General features: G+C 41.6%; 1 protein-coding gene across 1 annotated transcript in view; it reads right to left on the reverse strand.

Annotated features, from left to right (window-relative positions):
- LOC109853047 (protein vein) overlaps nt 1-22,705 on the reverse strand; it is a 290,727-nt gene that overhangs the window by 5,664 nt on the left and 262,358 nt on the right. The window contains exons 6-8 of the mRNA XM_020424757.1: nt 5,778-5,858; nt 5,236-5,582; nt 896-1,109 (exon numbers count right to left, since the gene is read on the reverse strand). Coding sequence (XP_020280346.1) covers nt 5,800-5,858 — 59 coding nt within the window. The 3' untranslated portion in view covers nt 896-1,109; nt 5,236-5,582; nt 5,778-5,799. The remainder of the gene's footprint in view (nt 1-895; nt 1,110-5,235; nt 5,583-5,777; nt 5,859-22,705) is intronic.

Here is a 22,705-nt window from a genome sequence, read left to right on the forward strand (position 1 = left end):
TACCGCACGTTTTCTTCTTGTTCTTCCCCGCATTCTTTTTCGTCTCTCTTACGACGGGAGAAGGAGCAGAGGGAGAGGAAGGAGAGCTCTCTCAGTAGCTATTCGATATAATAGAACATCTCTCCCGTGTAGTCTCTCTCTTTGCGTCCTCACTCTCGTCGTTCGACAAACGAGCGGCTGTGGCGACGGGTAATGGAATCGACGTGCTCGACGATAGTTTATTTCGTCCTTACTTTAACGAGGGGAGGAGAGGACAGCACCCAAATGGAAATTCCGTTTTATCGTTTCGCGCGCGTACCGGTTATTTTTACGGTTCGCGCGCGCGCGATTGGCTGTCGTGGATTCCTCTTTTCCACTTTGACGAGCTTCCGACGCGCATCCGACCTGCCAAGATCGTGAACTTCGAGCAAATCTCGAGCATCCGATTGCGGTCTGATGAACGCGGTCGATATCTACTGCGAGTCGAATTATTTGTGGAAAAAAAAAAAAAGAAAAAAAGAAACGGAAGAGAGCATCGACTTCTGAATTTGATGGACCATCCACTGTAGTTCTTTTTTTTTTTTTTTGGTCTTCCGATCAATTCTTTCCCTCTTCGTAAAATTTAAATAAACACTTTTTCTTTTAACACGGGAAAAAAGTAATTTTTCACAAAAATTGGTGTCATTTGCCGCGACTTAAATTATTTTAATATTTTAGTCGGGGTGTTTCAGAATTTACTGAAAGTAATTTTTAGATATTGTCTCAAGCTAGATTCTCTTCCGAAATTTGATTGATACATTCTGTGTCTTTTATTCACAGAGTAAAGTGTCTCTCCGAAGTGAAATGTTTTCGAGCGTTAGAAAACTTTTGCTAACATTTTTTTCGGACAAACTCGCGCCAAAATCTTCGTTCTTACCTTTGTCGCGATGCGGAACGGAGGAGTGAGGCTCCGGCCGAAGAGTGGAAACTTTTCGTCGCACTTTTCAGAACCTTTGTCCCGCGGTAAAAGACGCTCAGCGCGATGGCTTTCGTCTAGGCTAACTCGCGAAATTTCGGCTCACGACGGTCCAGGATGCGATGTGCGCGAGGATGACGTTGGTCGGCGGCTCGCTTCGTCTCCTGAGGCTCTCCTGCGGCAGGAAGCAACGGTCAAAATTATTCCTGCTCGACGCGAAAGGCACCGCTAATGCCGTCGGCTCTTTCCGGCCTAATTAGCCCGGAACCATTAACTTTATCTACGAGCATCGGGGTTACAACGGCGCGTCTCCCTTGGGATAACTGTTAGATTAAAGGAAGGTGAAGGGAGCAAAGTTTCGCTTTCGCTGGAAGCTGAGCGCTGAATGATTAAGCTCGAATGCGAGAGCAGCCGAGTCATTGGATGTACGAGATGTGCTTAGGGGTTTTTTTCGCGATTATATAGACGATAAGATCTGAGGCGGGAACAATACTTCGTTCCAATCGATATTGCGGCGTCTGATGTCACAATTGCGAATCGTGAATTTTTATTAATGAAAATACGCGAGTAGGCGATAAATCTTATCCAAAACTTTGATATAAAATTAATTGGTCTAAGAAAATTGTATTTTGAAAAAAAAAAATTCTTATGCAACGCATTTATTTAAAATAATTGTCATAATTTTCGTCGATTATGTTACAAAAAGGGTTTAATTGAGGTTAGCGACATTAACGAGCCGGCATCTTGAGAGAGTTAACTTCGGGAAACGATTCGGTCATTGTAAACTTAATTAACCACTTTCGCTATTATTTAATCGTGACAATCAAGTTCTAATGACGTCTTTTTACGACATATTTATCTACTTCGATTGTCCTTTTTCCGTCTCTCTCCGCAAATTGTTGAAAATCGCTATTTGCGCTACAAGAAACTAGAATTGTAATAGATGTGGTCGACGGATTCGGTTTTGTCAAGTGGCTAGCGTCGATAATGGGCCCTTTCTTCTAATTAGAACGGGCCATTAAGCTTATCCCGCGATCGTTAGTCTCATCGAGTTTCGGTTTTTGCGTCGATTGGCGTTGGAAGGATCATGCGTTTTATTGACAAATCTTCTCAAGGTTACGTCCTATCATCAGCAAATTAAACGCAAAATAATCTCTAAAGAGACTCCCCGGATAGAATCTAAATATTTAACAATTACACTCTCGATCTCGTAAGTTCGTAAACTTTAACAATAAAACGAGATAATATCGATTAGACTCGCGGAATTCGTAGGAATCTGTTCGCGGATCGAGAATCATCGGCGACTTGTTCGGCCATCATCGTCGCAACGACGAGGATTCCCTCGGCCGGCGATAATTGATGAAATGAATCACGTTGACATCGACGACGATCATTAGCAATGAGCGGGAGAACACGGAACCGCGAGCTATCGTTAATCACCGGGCCTGACACATCCGAGCCATCGTTTGTTACTTTTGGGTAAGTTGTGCGGTCGCCCGGCGCTGTGTGATATCGATTCTGTGTAACAATGTCAATGTCGCGGACTTGGAGTTAATTAAAAACGAATATATTAATCGCAATCCCCCCTTTTGAAACACTTTCCGAGAACGTTTCATATCTGACCATGCGGTGATTGCGCATCTACCTGACTGGTGACACACAATAAATTATCTTTTAAAACTATTTGTAGTAGCATTTGGTATTTTGTCTAATTTTATATTTGCCTTCGAATATTTTATTTTATTGTTTGAATTTCGAGTTTATGCGGTTTTCGGTTTTATTTGCTTCTATTGATTAAGTTATTAACGATCTTCGCTTTCGGCAAAGTTTTCGACTGAGCTAACGGACGTGGTAACCAGCACTTGTACTATGTCTCGAGGCTCACTGCCGCCTCCTTATCCCGGAAGTTAACAACTATCGGCTTTGTAACCATGCTTAAGTTAACGTGAGTTTCGCGCGCATTGAATAGTTGGCAACTCCATTATAGACGCATTAAGAATATATACATATATATATATCAGTATATATACATGTGTACGTGCATGTCTTCGAATGCTCATCCCGCCGCATTGCCTCTCTTCAACTGTACCTACTATGTAGATATGTGATACGCGCGCGATCACTTCGGGGCATGACACAGTCGGGACTGACAAAGCTAACGTCCCGATGTGCGATAGCACGCTCAAGTGCCATCGTCTCGGAGTTGCTTTCATCCAACGTCAGCTAACTCTAATCGCAATTTAACCAAATTCCCCGTCTCCTTTGCTCACTATAACGTTGGATATAGAGACGACAAAGAGACGTTTGTAGAGAATAATTAAAATTTTCACAAAATGTGAAACAAATCTTTTTGTATAAGTAGATTGTTTGACACGAAGACAATTCTTTTTTTTTGCTTGTACTTTTGAATTAAAAAATCAAACAGAATTTTTTTTCGCAATTAACAGATGTCGGCTTTTATCAAAGAAATTTGTTTTTTTGGTTTTTAATCATTTGTACGTTTTTTACTGTATACATATTTATTTAGTCATTTCGAGATTTGTTTGAAACAATAACAATATACACACTACGCGCTCTGCGTTATTGATTTAAGGCATTTCTCACACGTGTAACCTCGAACTATCAAAACTACCTTATCGAACTACGTTTTTGACAACAGCTCGAACTACGAAGCGAGTTTGCGAAAAGAAGCCAAATGAAACAATTTCACACACATACACACACACTTTTTAAGAGAGAAAGAAAATTCGTTTGTTTCAATCGTTTGCGCGAGCGAGTTAAATAAAACAAAAGGAGACGTCGATGGCAAAGAAAGACTTTTCCGCCGCTAGATTTCGTGTCTATCTTTCGGAACAATATACCGGGGGTCCCGTCGTAGAAGTTTTGTGGCCGGCGATGCGGAGTGCCTTTTACACGAAGCGTTTATGCGACCGTGCGTTTCGAGAATACGTAGTCGGAGCTTTTCCCCGCAAAGAGCTTTCGGCATCGCGCAAGGACTGGCTACGAGCTTACCGAAGAGCCTCGCAAAGACATCCGGTTCTCGTATCCCCACGGTCTCCTTTCGTAGCGCGCGTAGTTTTCAGCTTTTACCCTTTGGCTTTTTCTTTTTTTTTTTTTATCGCGGTTTTTCTTTACGAAAAACGGTCAGCCGGTATCATTTCCTCCTGGCGTACAGTCGTCTAAGGACACCGGAGGGAGCAACTGGACGTTATTGCATGAGATATACTATATAGTTAGATACATACGTATGTTCTTCTACAGTAACGTGCGTACTTTCTTCCAACAGTTATCGATATTCGATTGTGACCCTCTTTCAGAGCTCAGGCGTAGCCGTAAAGGCGTGTTCGAAGAAACGTGAGATAACGCGGACCGTGAGAAGAAGAGAGCGAGATGCGAAAAATCGAACTTCCACTTGCTCTATTTTTTCCTCGCAATATCCTGCGGATAAAACGTCTACGCAAACTAATGACGATGACTCAAAGAAGATACAATTACAAGCTTCTCCAGAAATATTCGCCATAAAAGAGAAAAGAGCTCTAAACAAAATTTATTTTCTCTCTCTCTCTCTCTCTCTTTTCCTTCCATCTCTCGCGGTGTAGCGGTATTGAACATCGTTTTCGTCGAGTCGTGCAACTTCAACTTTGAGCGTAGCACGTGACTCGTGTCGCAAGGACTCGGCTACCCTTTACCGGGAACGATAAATCACGGGGAACCCGTTGAGCCCCTTTATATCGTCGGGTCGCGGCAAAAGCAACTCCGTCTTCCTTCGTTCATCAACGGGATGACGTTGCCATTGCGGCGACTTTTTGTTCTTGCACAGGGTGGTGTCGCGTAGTCACCGCATGTTCTCTTTCAACTCTCAGATAAAAGAAAAAACGTCAAAAAAGGGACAATAACTGCTTTAACGACAGCGGCAATCGTTAATTTTTTAATTAAGTGCCGAGTTTATTTTTGACTCGGTTTCTTTCACGGATTTTGTCGTTGTAAATATATATTAAAAAAACTGTTGCGGAAAAATCTTTCAAAAATGCAAATAAATGAAGAACGTTGTGCTTTAATCTGAAACGCGTATTTATCCTCCCAGTGATTAGCTCGTCGAGATATTTACTGTTGAAAATTACAGGCTTGCGGAAAATGCTTTAAATAACTTTTTATTCATTAATTTTATACTAAAAGTAGATACATTTTAAATTACTCTTCTTCTTGAGAGAACGTCTTTCGTGCGGCACGCAAAAATCCTTCACGCAAATCTTCGCAAAAAAAAACAACATACTCACGAAATAAAGTTATACAGAATTTACCTTTGAGAAACGATGATGATTTCTGATGATGGTCGACGTCGTCGTCTCGAAGCAAGTCGATGTCGAGGGAATGACGGTGGGCAGTGGTCGAAACGTAGAGGAATAGCGTTGGAGAGGAACAATTTGAGGGGACGGGAAATAGTGACGGAGAACGAGCGACGAATTCTTGAGACGGTTACGCGAATCGACGGATGCTGGTGACGTGACGGAAGGAAGAAGAGAGCCCGAGGAGAGCGCGGAGGGCGAAGTCGCGGATGCAGGAACCTGTAAAGGGATGGGAGATGGGGGTTGGATGGTCGGGTGAGGCTACAACAAAACAAAACACGATGAATGTCCCGATGTGCAAGCTGCAAACAGAAAAAACGAAGATCAATGGTTAGTCCTCGCTTCTCTCTTGATCGTTCACGCTCTGAATTATCTAGATTAGATTGTGAAGAGACCGCCTTCTCTCACTCTTAAAGCGCGCGCTCTCTCTCTTTTTTCTTTTCGCGATTGATCGATAATGATGATTTATTTAACTTCACGAAAAAAAGGATTTTTACCTTGACAGTGCCGCTAGATGCGCTAGAAGCGGGCGAGCGTCACGTCCTCGGCGAACGAAGAGAATTTATCTTGAGCCATATCTTCAGTGTAAGCAGGAAAAAGAACAGTTGTCCATTAAGTATCGTAGGCGTGAATTGAAACAACGCTTTTGTGAAATTTGAAAAGTAGTCGAGATACACAAAGATGATTGACTCGTTTATGACGGACGCGCACATTTTGACGTGCAAATAAATTAGTTTTGCATAGAAAAAGTTTTCATCGAGACTACTTGTCAAGGTTCTTCTCTTCTTTATTATAATAATATTTATTATAAATTTTCTACGGTCACACATTAAAAATAACTAACGTTAGAATGTGATAAACATTTCTGTACATCTTCTTTGATCACTCTGTACATCTGATTAAAATCTAAAAATCTGCAATGTCGTAATTTATACGATTTCACACGAGTTGTGTCGAAAAATTTCATGTGCTTGCGAAAGCACGAGCTTCTCGTCCTCGTACTACAGCGACTGCCGACCCCACGGGCTCTTCAAGGCTCTTCACCGACCCTGAAGAAGAACGAACGCGACGGGGAGACGGTCATAGTTCTATTTTTGTCGCTCATGAATCATTCCGCTTGCACCTATCTCGTTTAACGCGTATAAGGCCCTTATACGGCTACGCCGGAAGGTGGACGACCTCGATAACATGCGCTAATATAACGATAGTTTTTTTTTTTTTTTTTTTAAGCGGATTACCTGTAATAAACGCTCCGAAATCCCTTTTTTCCGTTCTTCTATCCGGTTCTTTAAGATTATGTCACTTGTTACGCGATAATAGCGCACTTGTGAAGATTAAAACATTAGAAGTAATTATTTATTATGGTTACACACACACAGATATATTGTATTTAGAGAGCGATATTAGTTTTTATTATTTTTTCTTATAGATATATAAAAATGCGTTTCTTTCTAGACAAGGTTTTTCAAAGTGTGTTGAAAAACAAAGAGAAAATACACAGAAAATCGTCAAAGATTAAATGAGATAATAAATGAATAAATCTGATATATTAATTTTTTCGCTCTCTGTGGTATATGTCTCGAGTTATTTGTTAACTTCTCGCTGAGTTGTCTGGCGGTACAAATCTGTTGTTTTCGCGACAATATGATATTGTTATAAGCTCGTATATTATCCTCGATGTTTGACTCGTTAAACGAGCGAGTAACAGCAAGGAATTCAATAGGAATTGTCATCGTAGTTACTGATTAAATGAACATTGCGGATGGGGAATTTCGTTGATATATCGCATTGTCCTGATGTGCCAATTATCAGTTACATATAACGATGACATATAACAAATGAGGATGAGATTTAACCTAACTTGAAATCGAGAACTCTCTCTCTCTCTCTCTCTCTCTGCGCAGAACTTTAACATTCAATAAACTTGCGGATAATAAGCGATGTTGCGTCTGCAATCAGCTTGACCGCTATTAGCGTTTATTTTGCGTATTAGACCTGGCTTTACTGTACTAGGACTCGTGTGTCTAATCCTAGGGAATAGAAGATTTTGTGCTGAGAGCCGCGAATTAAATCGCAAGTAACATTACCCAACTTTTTGTTGTTTTCTTCTCTTGCGAGTCGTGAAATAATGTTATCTAAAGAACTAAAATCTCTCTCATCTTTTTTTACTCTCAAAACTCACAGAAAAGTTCTTCCTCGTATTTTTCGTGTTTCAATGAAAGTGTCTTATCGTGTTTCGTTCACGTAATTCGACGTATCCATATACGTCGGACGACTCGTCGAAGTAAATGACGCGCACGCGCGCGTCAGAAACTTTTCTATCACGCGAGATATCGATAATACTCGGGATCTATTCAGTGTATACGCTCCAAGTTGTCGTCGCCTTTAAGAACTTCGTCGTGCCTGTTGATTTCAAAAGACACGACGTCGCCTTACGTGTTTGCGACACACAACGGCTCTCGGATCCTCGAGTATTCGCGTCGGAGAAATCGTCGAGTGGGCGAACATTTATTTTCCGGCTGCAAAAACGAAGAGAGCGCCGAAAGAGAGAAAGAGAGAGAGAGAAAAAGAGAGAGAGGGAGAGAGAGAGAACGTTACCCTTTCGAAACACCCCCCTATGTAAATTACTGCCGATACACGAGCGCTTCTTTTTTGTTTTATATTCTCCATCATCCCCCTCCCCTTCCCTTGTTATCGGAAACCATTGAATTCATGATCGTTTCGCGGACGAGAGTGGAAGGGGAGACAAGCTCGCTCTCGAATGAATAAAAGAGGCAATCGCGCGTCGGGGCGCGATGTAAATTCATTACATGTGTATGTTCGTCCGAGTGCGTTTGTTTGTAGAATCTAATCAAATATTGTCGCGAGCGCTCATTCGCGCCATTTTTATCAAAGTACCATCGTTGATGAGAGAGGGAGAGAGAGAGAGAGAACCGGTCGCGAAAAACAGCGACAGCGCGACCGGCCGGCGTTTCCTACATGGTTCCTTCGTTAATCAATATTCGTTTGCTTGTACATAATCAATTACCCGAATTAACAGATTTTTGTGAACGTACATTGCGTATACATCATATGCTGTTTTTATTTGATTGTTAAAAAGCGAATTATGAATAAAAGAACAACGGTGTTTTCTTCATTTTGTTATTGTAAAACAATGTAAGTACGACAGAATTATACAATGCAGAACAAAATTACAAAAATAATTTTCTTTTGTCTATTACTAGATGTCTGAAAAGTACGCGACACGTTAAAAGTTGCAGTTGCACTGAAAATATTAGCAACATATGTTTTTACATATATTTTACTAGATTATGTTAATTTCTATTAAGACCTTAATTAATCCCACAAAGTCCACGACGTGATCAGACAATCTCAAAACAGCGGAACAGTACCGCAGAAACCGCTTCCGATTATAACGTCATTTACTTATCGGGGTCAGGTCGAGGCGGTCGTGTGCCGGTCACGTTACGCGGATCTAACTCAACCCGGCACAAGGGTTAATATGTTAACCATGTCGCATGCTCGAGAACGACAAACTGCACCAGCTCGAGTTGAACGAGGAATTACCGCAATTCCGTCGAAGACGGAATTCTGAGCGCCGATTGTAGGCTTGATGTATAATTCTCTCCCGTCGGGTAGAAGGTGGAACGCGCTATGACGGTGGCGCTACACGCTGGATGTCGAGAGATAGAGGAAGAGAGAGAGAGAGAGAGAGAGAGAGAGAGAGAGAGAGAGAGCCTTATCTTTCCCCTTTACCCGCCCCTTTTCGCTCGGGTAATACGTATCGGACTACATTTCACGGTTGATCGAGGCTCTCGTGCCTCCGAGAGCAGCCCGCCATAGACTATTTCCCAAAGGATTTCCAGAGCGATATAATGGGCTTGCCAAGGTATAACGTAACCACCTAACTCTGTCGTATTACTCGGAGTCTCCCAACCGAGCGCCATTTCCGTACGAGGTTCGTCCGACCGTACAACCTCGGCAGCCGCGGGACCCCTCACGAGGTGAATTCGTCAACCAACACTCGAACCACCGTCTCGGACGTTGAGAAACCGAATTCTCGGCCGGGTTCGATTTGGAAATTGAGCTTCCTCGCCACGTACTCGCACCGGCGATCGTGCTCGCGGCGATTCCGGCGTTTTCTTCGCGATACATCCCTTCGCTCTCACCAGGTGGAATTCTCCCCCGGTTACACACACTTCACTCCTATACCCTTATTCGTGCCCTATACTCCGGCCGCTCTTCTATCTCGCAGACATCTGTGAAAAGACTACTTCAGGTGGGGGCAAAATTGAAAAGTGGAGCTACGAATCTCGTTTAGATCGTTTCGAGCGATTCGACGAGGTCGACGGCCCGTTTCGCGCGTGCTTCCTGTACGTGCGATTTATCGACTCGCGTCTTGTGTTCCCGACACTGCCCGGGAATTCATCCGGGCATCTCGATTTTGCGAGAGATCCGCGCGGAAAAGAAATCGCGATCGCGAAACGGAAATAGCGCAAAACATCATCGTACATGTATTTTACTCGCTGCGCGAGAAGCAGTTATTAATTATCACGCCTGGCACTCATCTTTTCTTCTCCTCTCTTCCTTTCCTTCGTTCATTTTATTTTGAGGCGTGCTTCTCCGACGTGTACCTTTAGCGGAGACTACCAGGATGTCACGGGACGGGCATTGTGAGAGCATACGCGAGAGGTCGCGTATCGAGAGTCTTTTGTTGGTGCTACATAAAGAGGGCAGAAAAGGAATGAGGAAGGCTATTGTCTCGGTAGAGTCTCGCGCGCCGCCAGGGAAACGGGAAATACTTTGTGCGCCCCCGTATATTTCAGACAATTTTTTTAATACCACGAGTGACTTGTGTCGCGTGCGCCGAGCGCTGTTAACCTTTTAGTTCGAGATTATTTCTTGACATTCGAGAGATTGTACGTTAAGTCATCAGACATTGAGATAATATTTTTCGAAGTTAAAACAACGTGTGACCGTAGTTAAGATTACGCGCTCACCAGATCCCAGGAAACGGTTCATTCGACCGACGTCTTGGTGAGGTTTCAGAAGCAGTTATTACACACAGCGCTGATACACGATACTAATGCAAGGGTCTGTTAGCGTTGAACTTACTTCGCGCTCATGTAGTTTGTCGCTCAGGGTGGAACACCCGGTCTACCTGAATGTCCTGTGGCAGTCGTTATAGTTTAATGCGTCGGGCGCCACCGTAATGCGGATTCATTGCCAACGAAAGCAGCAGCGTCAGGCGGCGGGCAGCCGTTCGTGTAAACATCGTTGTACAGCCACAGCCAACGAGAAATCCCGCAAACGTGTGTATATGTTCACCACCGTCTTCTCGTCGACCCGTTTGCCTCTACCCCCGAACCCGCTTACAGTCCATTCGCTCTAAGGACATACGCCCTTATTCCGCCTCGGCTGCCTTTAATGAAAGCCATAAAGCGCGCCAACCGGATCGAGCATGCGGCGCGCGACGCTGAGCGTCGAAGCGATGCGAGAAGCCTCGTTGTGCCCCCTTAGGTCGATATGCAGGGTCGATGGCGGTCGCGAATTGAAAAGGCGAGTCGATGTCGGCGGCATTAGGCGGGTTTGAATACCGTGCGACGCGAATCACGCTACAATCGTTCAGGTGTGACGCCTGCACGAAGTTGCTTAATCTCTAACATGTCGAGGTCCATTGGTCCACCATCGATCACTGGCGTGTATACATTTGAATTTTCTCTGCTGGCGCGAATTAAAGTATCATCAGAAGCTTCACATACCTTACGTGTACGTGTCTGTTATTAAATATATGTACGTGTAATCGTATTTCTCAACACATTTCTGTTGATGTAAAATAACACTTTTGCTCGAGAAACAATATCCACAGATACAGATGTTTCTTGAATTTCGTCGGCAGTAGACTGTCTAACGGGATGTTCACGTCAGTGTGTATATTAACAACGGTATTAATCTTCTCAGTTACGGAGAATAATATCTCTCTCTCTCTCTCTCTCTCGACAGAATAATATCTATATCCGAATAGAGCGGATAGTCAATTTCACGTGATGCCAGATTAAACTCAGATTTATCAGAATGAAGCTTCTCAGGCGAATTATCATTACGGCGGTGAATGATGGGGTTCGGCGATTAAACGGGAGATTTTCTTCCCAAAGGGAATTTGTTTCCAGCGAGAAATCTGTTTTCTTTTGCAACAACAAGAGTGTAATGATGTCTTTAGGTGTTCGAAATGATGTATTTCGTAAAAAAATACAAATGTGTACTTACTTTCGGGGAATTGTACGTTCGAGAATTTTGTAATTTTATTCTCAGAAACTTTTTCTCTTTTTTTTTTTTTGCGTGTATCGAGAGAACTCTCGTAATCTCTCCGGAACTATCGTAATACGAAACATACACTCCGTTTCATCGCATGCATCGCGTATGGTGTTCTGGACTAGAAATAGGGCTTCGTGTAACAGCCGATATAGATTTAATAGCCTAAGCTTTATGTGGGTTGCATCACAGTGCCGTGATTACTGCGTAAGAGCAGATTTGTGTGGTTTATGTATAACTCTCTCATATTATGTGCAACTCTCGCGATCGGAGTTCACGAATGTATTAAATCGTTAGCAAATGTGTGCATTGTCGGGATTCAACGTTAATATGCTACGTGCAACATGTGCAACATGTTCCTCATACTTGTGTAAAACTTTCAGTTCGATTAACAATTACAAAATTTATGTATGTGAACCTATGAACACGTATCGTTTTGCTGTACGAAATATATTCGCTTTCAAATTTTCTAATTTCCGAAACGGGAATCACCATGACTCTATTTTCTCTTTCTACTTTTTTTACATCTTATATTCGGACTTTAATTTTTTTTCCGTTTTCAATTTTTACATTTTGACGCGATTCACAGAATCACGGATTTTTGAAATATGTCGAGATGAAAGAGAGAGAGAGAGAGAAAGAAGAGTGCTGCACTTCGCATTGAAGTTTGTAAAATAGGAGGTATATCGTTAATTTCGTTTCGTGATGTTCAGTGTCGAATGATATTCCTCTCTTCATACATTTTAATCCAGTGACCTTCCATTATGCACGTGCGCGCTTTAATTCATTCCTTTTGTTCCGTGACCGGATCCATCATCGCTCTCCCTTTGCTGCTGCCTGTCCATATTCGGGTTACGCGGCGGCGGTTGTGCATTGTTGCATGTATTAACCCTTTGACGGTTTTGCTAAGTGAAGTGCACCGGGCGAGCAATTTGCCGGAATGCGCGCTCTGCGTTATGATGAATGTACTGTCAGATAAATATTTATCCGCATCACGCGAAACACATTTTCGTTCAGCGTTTCTCGATTAGGAATTATCTATGTTATAGTTTCGCAATTTGTTTGCACAGATATAACACACGTTGCTTCAGTTTTGTAGCGTCCTTGTTCTTTCTATTTCTCTGATGTATTTTCTACATCTGTTTTTTTTGTGATGTGTTTTTTTTTGTGAGAACATTCGAGCGTCGAGCGCGATAATTTATTTTCTATTTATTATTCAACGCTGTTTACACCTTGCACGCAGAAACCTTGTGTATAAGTCCGTATAAATTTGTTTGCACAAAAGTAACGCGAGTCGCGTGAATTCAATGTTCGAAATTTGCGCACCCGCGCGTAACCCTATTTTCGCATACGTGCGCGTAAAAGACAGATTTTCCGCGTGCGGTCGTAAAAGACCGGCAAAACGTGAGAGTATCACTGCTCGCATAATCGCGCACGACCGTTGCTATTACCCGCCGCGGCGCATTTACGAGCGCTCTCGCCTTTCGGACGGTGACATAATGTATAACGTACCAAGATTTACATCGCACTCGGTCGTGTTTTACGCGTTCGCACGACGAACTCGATTGTCCGGCGACAAATACGCCGGCTGCGTATTTTCGTATCGGATGCGCTTGAATTCGCTCCGTATCGTCCGGATTCGTGCTATTTAATTTTCGCTCGGGCGCAATTATACGCCGGACACCGCCGCGTCACTCATAAAACGGGATTCCGCACGGGAAGTCATTTCTCCGAACGAATGAAAGAAACGAATTATGCAGAGGGACGTGGAAAAAAATTTCGCGTGTAGCGGGCGAGAACACAAAAATTTTCAAAACGCTTCAGAATCGTTCTCACACGCGTGATAATATATAATTTCACTGCAATTTGAGAAAGATGTAAGTTTGTTTTTTTTTTTTTGTGAACTTATGTACATATCGGGTTCTTGTACATTTATCAAAGCTCGTCGGGTTTCAGAAATCGGTTAATGCGATTTAATAAATAATGACGCCGCGACGTTGACCGGAATAATCTCATAAACCGTGATATGCGCACTTGAGCGCCACTGCGTAATCACGCCGTAACGCTCTCTTGCACCTGGTCGGGCGCTGATTCTCGCCGGCCGGGCGGATGACAAAATGCAAAATGGACGAAGATTTGCATCCGAACTGGCTCTGCTTTACGCGCTGCCGGGTGCGTCCGTCGGTACGTGGGTCAGTTCCGCGGGGGATTGGCGCGGGCGGGGAAACGGAACGGCGAATTCTCTCGTTCGATTATGCGAACGTCCGTATCGTCACGGATGATGTGCGGGCGCGGCATAATTTCACGGCTCGCACGTAATGTCCCCAAGTCTGCGCACGAGGCGAGCACAGAAATCCCGATAGCTTTGTCGGAAGAGAAATAGGATGATACATTGTTACATTGCCCTTCCCGAATCTTCTCTTCGACCTTGAGTGATAAAAACGATAAAAGATCCGGCTTATAAGAGAGATAATAAGAAAGACATCTTGTTAAAATTGTTTTTATACTTTGTTGTACTTATTGTACACATTATTTTATGTGTTTTTAAACATTTCTTGTTTTTGAAAATATGAGGAATTGTAATTTTGACAAAACTAGGAGAAAAAATTAGTTTTAAAATCTTAGAAGCTTGATTTTTTTTGTCGAGCCGACTGTTCATCGAAAGTTTGAAGTTCCGAGTGTCGTCTGGAAAAGAAAATAACGGTTTTGCGGTTTTTTTTATGCAAACCATCAGTATTATTCCATCCGCGATGTAACACAAGAGACATCTTCTGGGGTGACTCCCGGCAACTTTGGGACATTACGCGATATCCGTGCGTTGTTTTCTCGAGTTTGTCGCGTCAGCGATCCGCGAGAGAAGTTACAATCGGTTCGAAAGAAGAGAAACATATCCCATTGCGTCTTTCTTCCCGAAAGTCAAACAACAATCGAGCGTGCGGCCGAGAGCCAAACTTTTTGACGATAAATCGATCCTTGAAATGCGGCAAGCAGTATTCATCCACGATGTTTCTCGTGTTCTCTATTAGACGTCTCGACCTCTTCTGCTCGCGAAAAGTTTCCCGTGCTCGGGAAAACAGACGGAATTTGCGAACCGACACTCCCGTAGAGAAAGATGACTTTCCTTTTCTCTTTCTATTTCTCTTTCTCTCGCACTCTCTTTCTTTTCTCGCCCGTGTTTTTCTTTCTCTGTAACTTCTCGCGCTCGTGTGGAGGTTCGTTTCCGGCGACTATTTACTTTTAATAATAGCGCAAGAAATCGAATACCGATTTTGAATACGCGGCGCGTGCTCTTCTTTTTTCTTCGACCAGATAAGAACTTCGTCTATGTGCGAAATTGAATTTCCAATTCAATTCTTTCTATGGCGCGCAATATCGCGCCGACGCATTTTTAATATGAGAGTCTCCGGATATATTGCGCATTGATTTTTTGTAAATGAATTTTTAAAATAAAATATTCTATTAAAAAGCAAATCTTTTTCAAGAGTCAGAGAGTTTAACGTTGATGATTGAACTTAATTTTACGTCAATTTTCGGATAATTATCAGACACATTGGATGATCAAAACGAATATGGACCTGTCACGTACATTTCAGATTTATCGCAAAAAACTCAATGTATTCACGAAGTTTCGCGAAACTGTCCGCTGTACCGGGCGATCTTTTCGCTATTAACGCGCGACTCTTCGCGCTGCACCACGTGCGACGGAATAAAAGTGAAAAAAAAAAAAAAAAAAGAAAAACACTGTTCGCGCATTTCCCAGTTCCGGCGATGTCCAAAAAAGCATTACAGACGAACGCCGCTCTTGTGACATCTCTCCTCGTATCTCTTCTTTCCGAGCGATCGTTTCGCCATCAGCGAGATTTTCTCGAGGACGGCCGGACTGATGCAAATCGTGTCGTTTGGCTAGATTTTTCAATATCACTTGAAAAGTTTCAAAAACAGAATTCTCCGCGCTCTTCGGGATTTTTCGCTCAACGTGTCTCTCTAGTTTCGGAAATCCTTTAAGTAATTTATATATTATTCTCTCTAAAAACAAAAAAATGTATATCAGTTCATAGTAAGATGTATAATAATTGTACGTACATTTTTCGTGATAATACCGCGACCTGACAATACAAAAATAAAATAAAACAAATAGTTGACGTTTACAATAAATAAATAACAACTTTTTAATGAAATGAAGAATTATTTGTATTCTATAAAACAATATATATTGCCGACTCACTTTGCCGCTAACGTAACGAGTTTTCGCACAATTCTTTATTTATTTATTTATATTTTTCATTATTATCTCTTATTCAGATCGCGGTATTATCACGAAGAATGTGCTTCGTGCACAAATATTTACATTTTTTTAATTTTTGCGATGTTCTGATGTTTGCGCGTGTACGTGTCTGCGCAAGCGGAATTACAGACGGAAACTCGAGCACGATGCAATCTCTCTATGGATACTCACCGTGCGTTCTCGCGTGTGTGGCGTGTGTAACGCTTTCATTAGACGAGTTATTATCTGCACCGGATATATTGCGAAACACGTTGAATAGCCTTTGTCACGTAGTTTTCATTGTAGAGACTTTCATCGATTTGAAACGTCCTGTCGTGCTCGAGTGGTGAGCACGTACTTTGGGCTGCTTGATGAGCGGAAAGGTGAAAAATGTTGTTACGTAGAAAGTGATTCGATTATAAATTATTTGTAAATTTCAATGGAAATTTCAACCAAAGCGTTTTCAAATATTTTATGCCATCGGCGGCATGTATGTGTGTGTGTCTCGAAATTTATATAAAATACCGGAATGAATAAACAACGATATTCTCTCTCTTGTTAATGTGAGGTCAGCTCACACACTGTATGTGTTTTTTTTTTTTTTTATCTCATTTTTGTAAAATACGCGGAGAAATATGTAAACGCGACGAAACGAAGCTCGCGTAATATTTTAATCTGATCACCGGTCCGCTTTAACATAGCGATGTGATTATTAAATTTGCATGTATCACACGCACGCAGTTTTTTTTTTTGCATAAAGTTCCGAAGTCGGAGCACCGATTTTTTTTTCACGGATTAAAGAGAATTACGGGTACTTGCGCGTGGAGAGCTTAATAAAAAATCGGAGCGATATATTTATTTTTTGCGCGGGATTTGTCACTTGTTTTCTAAAAATTCCGTAGAAATTTCACTATGTACTATTTTGTAAAAAGTGTTGGATTATATAACACGGACATTTCTGAAAACGTAGCGAGGCGTTCCAAAGTTCAGCGATTACGAAAATGAGCGAGGTATAAAATGAGAAAGGATAAGTGCGCTGTTGAGACGATGAAAAACTTTTAGGAACGCTGATCGCTCCGGCTGGCATTAGATCTTAACGTCCTTATGTAACTCCGGATTCATCCGAGTCGTGAGTTAGGGATGAGCGCACTGTGGCCTGTCGATACGAGCTTTGACACGTCATTCGGCGACTTGTTACTCGGACCTACGTCGAACCTAATTTGACAGTGGATACGACGACGGACGGGGAAACTGTAGAGTCGACAGGCAGGCATGCGACTAATGCGACAAGTTTAATGAATGTGAGACACGTCTAGTTGAGATGCGCGCGCGCGCACGCACACACGCACACACAAATGAGTCGCAGCACACGACATTAATTAAGGCGTTAATGAAGATTCTCAGAAGGTGGAGGAGCAAACAATCGGTCTCGCGAAATCCAGGACACGCACTTCCTTCTTTCTCTTCCTGGGCGTCTTACCCTTCTCTTTAAACCCTTCGTGTTGTCGTCCGTTTTCGAGTGGACCCAAGAAAGATGGATGATTGTGGAACGAGAAGCAAGCCTGCACGCGATGAGGAACACGTACATGTACATACAAGGTGTGCCTGAATGAGAAGTATCTTGAAATTCAGCGTGGCATTTAATAAATTTTCTTACAATGCAAAATATTTAAAGCTTTGTGAATCTTGAAAATATATAATATTTTTAACATGTACATATTATAGTTTTTAAAAGAACTCTTATATGATTTTTTGAAGAAAAAAAAAAAATCTATTGATGAGGTTTGAAATTTCTTGGAACACCCTGAAGATGAAGATACTTAGACGTTGCGTGCCGCTCTGCTTAGCTCGTTAAATAAATCATATATACAATATATACACAAATAGAGATCTTCGTTTTAAGACAAGGATATCTTCGGGGAAGCGCCGTGATATCCTTCACCAGAAGTTGATTACTTCTACGATGAAGATGAAAGACGTCGGAAGGAATCTCGGAATATAAGGATCTTGCTTATAATCGGACGCGCAGAATGCTAGGGGTTCATCCTATTAACGGAATTCGAGCGCGATCGAAGAAAATTCAGTTCCAGAGAAATTCCTTTAACTCACTCGACAGCTCGAGATATAACTCTCGTCTCCGTGGAAATAAATTACGGAGAACGCAGAAACACGAACTTTATTCTACACAGAGATCCCGTTTATTTCTGTTACGTCACTTCTCGATTCATCGCACTCTCGATTCAGGTTTTTTGTTTAATTAATCATAATGAGAAAGTATGCATAATTGAGCATAATTTTATTTCACTCTCGTTATTTATATTTCGTTAATATCTGCATTTATCGCAAACGCGCGACAGCATCTCCGTTTGTGTTTCTTTAATTAAATTCTACGCTCTCCGTCAACGCTTTCCCATATAACTGTTAAAGCGGCCGCTTAGCGCTATCTAATTGTGAAACGTAATGAATAATAAGTTATGCGCGGAAGAGGCGAGCGAGAGATGGATTTATCTCAAACAAGTTTGCGCGAATTATTTATACCTTCATGCTTATTGTATCGTATTATAACTTTTTGTAAATTAAAATTCTCATTGCCGTAAAACATTCAACGATCGGTGCTAGAAAATATATATTGTCGTTTCGATTGAGAAGATCCGACGTAAAAATAAACGCGAGTAAATGCGAGTAACGCGCGCATCAGACATTTCAACGTATGTCCGACGTTTTTCCGTGTCCCTTAATGGGCGATTCGCTGGTCGCCGGATACAGTTAAATTTCGATTATCGACGAAAGGCGCGACGGAGGGGCAGGACGGGGTTAACACAGGATGCGCGTATATATCGCGCGCACGACAGAACCAACTAGGTTCAGCAATCAATTCTCTTTTAGCGAATTAGCCCGACAATAAAACTCCCTATTCTCTCTCTCTCTCTCTCTCTCTCTCTCTCTCCCTCTCGCTCTCGCCACTCTTTCTCTCTTCACGCCCTTTCTGTAGCAGAGGTACACAGGGGCAAGGTAGCGGAGGGAGGACGCGAAGGGGGTAGCAGTGCGCGAGCATTGAAAATTCTCTGTGATTCGGCGGAATTGATTAGTTCGCCGCGTATTTATGCAGACCGCCTAGTCGTTACCGCGCTCGTGATTTCAGTTTGCATACGAGCCAGGCTAATGCACGTACAAACGCGCGATCCCGCCGGATTATTCGCTTGTGACGATTAACAATACCGAGCGGTTGGGGGGCTTTGCCCTTCGGGATCGGCAAGCTCGAACCAAAGTCGCCCACACCGCGTCCGGCATTCATCGATCTGCCGATCCTAGATTGATGGAATGTCATTGGCGGAATGTTGTACGCCACCCAAATCGATCGCGCGATTGTTCTGACGCTTCAGTCAGGTATCTTAAAAATGTTTTTATCTTTTGAATTCAAAAATCTTGTGTGTTCCTCCGATTGTGCATCATGAATTGTCGAACGCAGTATGCCGCGATATGATGTTTGAAAAAGCTAATGAGACAGTTTTTTAATTAAAGAAATGAGAATTTGTTGACGATAAAAATCATACGCAGCAATGAAGAAGAGTATTTTTTGCTTTTATAATAGAGAAAAAAAATAATATAGTTATAAAAACCCCTCCCCCCACACATAATGTTACTTTTGTTGATCTCAGTGTGTGCGTGTGTGTGATGTGTGACGAATAATATTATTATTATGATGTCTGCACAAAAGGCGAAACGCTGCTGTCGGATTATTCGTTCGCGGAAATCGACGTCCCCCAGGTGATCCGATTCCCAGGCGGTATGCATTGTTTTTGCTCGCGACAGCGCGTCGGCTGATCGAAAATCAACCGGACACTAGCGATTTGCCGTGCTAAAATGTTTACGCGTACTTATTATCGCCACGAGCGAATCATAAATATTGCCGTTAAATCCAGCTGGTCGAAATAGGAGTTTGCCGCTGGTGGTAAATCGGATCGATACTTTCTATCTCAATAAATTGCTGCTATAATCGTCGTTGTTATCGTCTCAAGCGATACGCGCGGTCATGCGCTCGCGAATTAGCAACAAATGAACAATTACCAATTTGAAATGGTGTAATCTCTCTGTGCGTCGCGTTTTATCTCTTCATCTCTGAGTATTTCTCTCTGTGTCAACGTTTTTCAGTTGCGTGTTTTAATCAAGTGTGCAATCAGATCAAACCGTTTTTTCACGCAAGAATCAATTATTCGGCGCCGACAACGAAGTAGTTTTACCGAGGTGAAAATTTAACGAATGTGACTTGACAACACAAACGTTATCCCAATTGTTAGAGATACTAAACGCACGAACCAAATAGTTTTTTATAATTTTTTCATTAAAAAGAAATCAATTTTTTCTTGTACAATAAAAAGATGATAATATATGTCTTGGCTCGCACTAGGAAAGTCTTTCATTGTTGTTTGATAAACGATACTCACTTTGAGATTCCGAGCTCTCGAACGGAATCTCTTTTTCGAGACCGCTTCTTTTGAATTGTGCATAGTCAGCAAATGGAGCGCGCAACATCGGCGGGAAAGGGCAATATGCGTTAGTAAAATTTTCTTAGCTTCATACGTTTAAGTATCTATTCACAAATGTCGATCTTTTCAATTGTCTTGGCGCTTACGGGCAATAGTGCAAAATATGTTGAACCGACCGAGAAGGTAGACCAGAATGGGTATCCGAAATCCGATTTAAAGGGAAGAAAGAGTGTCGCGCAGTGATATCGTAAGAAAGACCTCTTTTGTGTCTCCAATAAAGGTGAACTTAGTTTTCGCGGAGTAGCCAGATTTTTGTAATTTTCTACCGATCGTTTTGCTGGCTATCAACCGACGTTTCAAATTGATTATTCTCGTTATTTTTTAATACAATAATTTATAGATAACTGTATTTAATTCACACAATTGATATGATTTTAGTAAGAAGATTATATCAGGCGCAATCTCTCAACTATGTAGTTTTATATATTTGTACATATGTTTATATAATGCCACAGTAGTATTTTGATTTTGATTGCATATCTGTGGGATGATATTAAGCGAACGTCACATGTGAGGTCTCATAGGTCCTCTTAGGAATTAATCTGTCAAAGGTTTCGCGAGCGGGTCCAGTTCTCTCTGGGAACACCTTCAACGTCCGCTGTCAATTAGTCGGACGTGTCCGAAGGACGTACGTTCGTATCAAGTGTAAAGGCACGTTCGCTTGTCAAGGTTCCGTCGTGGACGGAAGTTGGACATGAGAGGCGAAGTTACACGCATAGTTAGTAACATCGAAAATGCACAAAGGTCGCATCCTAAAGCGGGTAAAAGATTTAAGATGTTGTCGAACTTCAAATGACAACTTTTTCTCTTCAACATATGTATCGAAATAACACTGTGACACACAATTAATTTGATTGTAAATTCTCTGAATTTTTACGACGATGTAATTAACGTCAAATTATTAAAAGTAACTTATATTTGTATTTGTAAAAACATAAAAGTAAAATATGGAATGTATCTAATTTGTTTCGGATGAAAGAGTTGCTCCTTCTCTCCTCTAAAAAAAGGATTAGTCGTATGCAAATAACACAGACGGCGATTTAACTATGAAGAAAATCACGACGAAACATTTGTAATCAACGAAAAATGCAAGAGACAGTAAATAATTTAAATTTTTAAAACAAATATCACAGAGAAGAAGAGAAAAATAGAACATGAGCAAGTTTTGCTCGCGTGATATCTTGCAGAATATTTTAAAAAGAATTAAAATATTCAATATATTTTTCTCTGAAACGTATTTTTGATACATAACAACGTTGCGCCTTTATTAAACTTTTAATTATTATCAAATCTTGACTGTGTGTTCGTTCCGAGATAATCGTAGAAATCGGCTATCGACAAAACGCTTTCCCAACATTTTAAACAAGCAAATTTGAAACGATTTCAATTATGTGAATATTTCAGAGAATAACGGGCTTAACGCAGATTAAATATATTCATCCTTTTTTTTTCCTTTACTGTTATTTTAAACGTTATTCACCGCTACAATTAATCACATTTCTCGGTAATTATCGACACAATTAATTATTATCCGCTTTTATCGGTGTGCCTCTCTGCGAAATCGATTATCGTTGATATTTTAAGTACCCATCGAAACGCGCCGCGTTTCGAGCTGTTATTACTTGCAAATTGAAGGCTGCCGAATAAAAGCTCCGATGATTTCAGATACATACATCAATAAATAATCATCCACACTCAAGCTAGTTTATTCGATCGATTATTTCTGCGCTGATTATCGCACAGCGAGTGTTCTTTTTTTTTTATTTCGCCAATTATTCCGTGGTATCGTAGATAATTTTGTAATTCAAATCTCGCGAAGTTTTAATAAAACTCTCATTGTTGCTCGCAACTAGGAAAGAGGAATGCTTTCGCAATGCTGGCGATCGCACAGAAAACTATTTTTCTTCCCGCGTCAGACAGCTTTAATATGGTGCACGTGTCGTATCGTCCGCAGTATTCATTGTACGTTTTATTCGTATTACGTTGCCGACGTTATTGTGTGTTTCATAAAAATCGTAACACACAAAAGGTACCATCGTGAGGGGTGTCCAGAAGAATACGTAATAAAAATACGTCGACCAGACGATGTAAGAAGAGCAAGCGAATGAAAAAGCAGACGGCGGATTCGTTCGCATGAAGCTAACTGCGGCTCTCACGATAAAATTCTCGATGAAAAAGCTTTTCTTCAAATATTCCTAAGATTTCTGTCTCTTTTCTCTCTCTCTCTCTCTTGACTAATGTCTTCCTCACCCGTCATTTTGAATTTCTCATGAATGTCTTTGATTCAAGATATTAAAAGTTG

The sequence above is a fragment of the Pseudomyrmex gracilis genome, unplaced genomic scaffold (genome assembly GCF_002006095.1).
Source record: "Pseudomyrmex gracilis isolate BER0280 unplaced genomic scaffold, ASM200609v1 scaffold_42, whole genome shotgun sequence".
NCBI lineage: Eukaryota > Metazoa > Arthropoda > Insecta > Hymenoptera > Formicidae > Pseudomyrmex > Pseudomyrmex gracilis.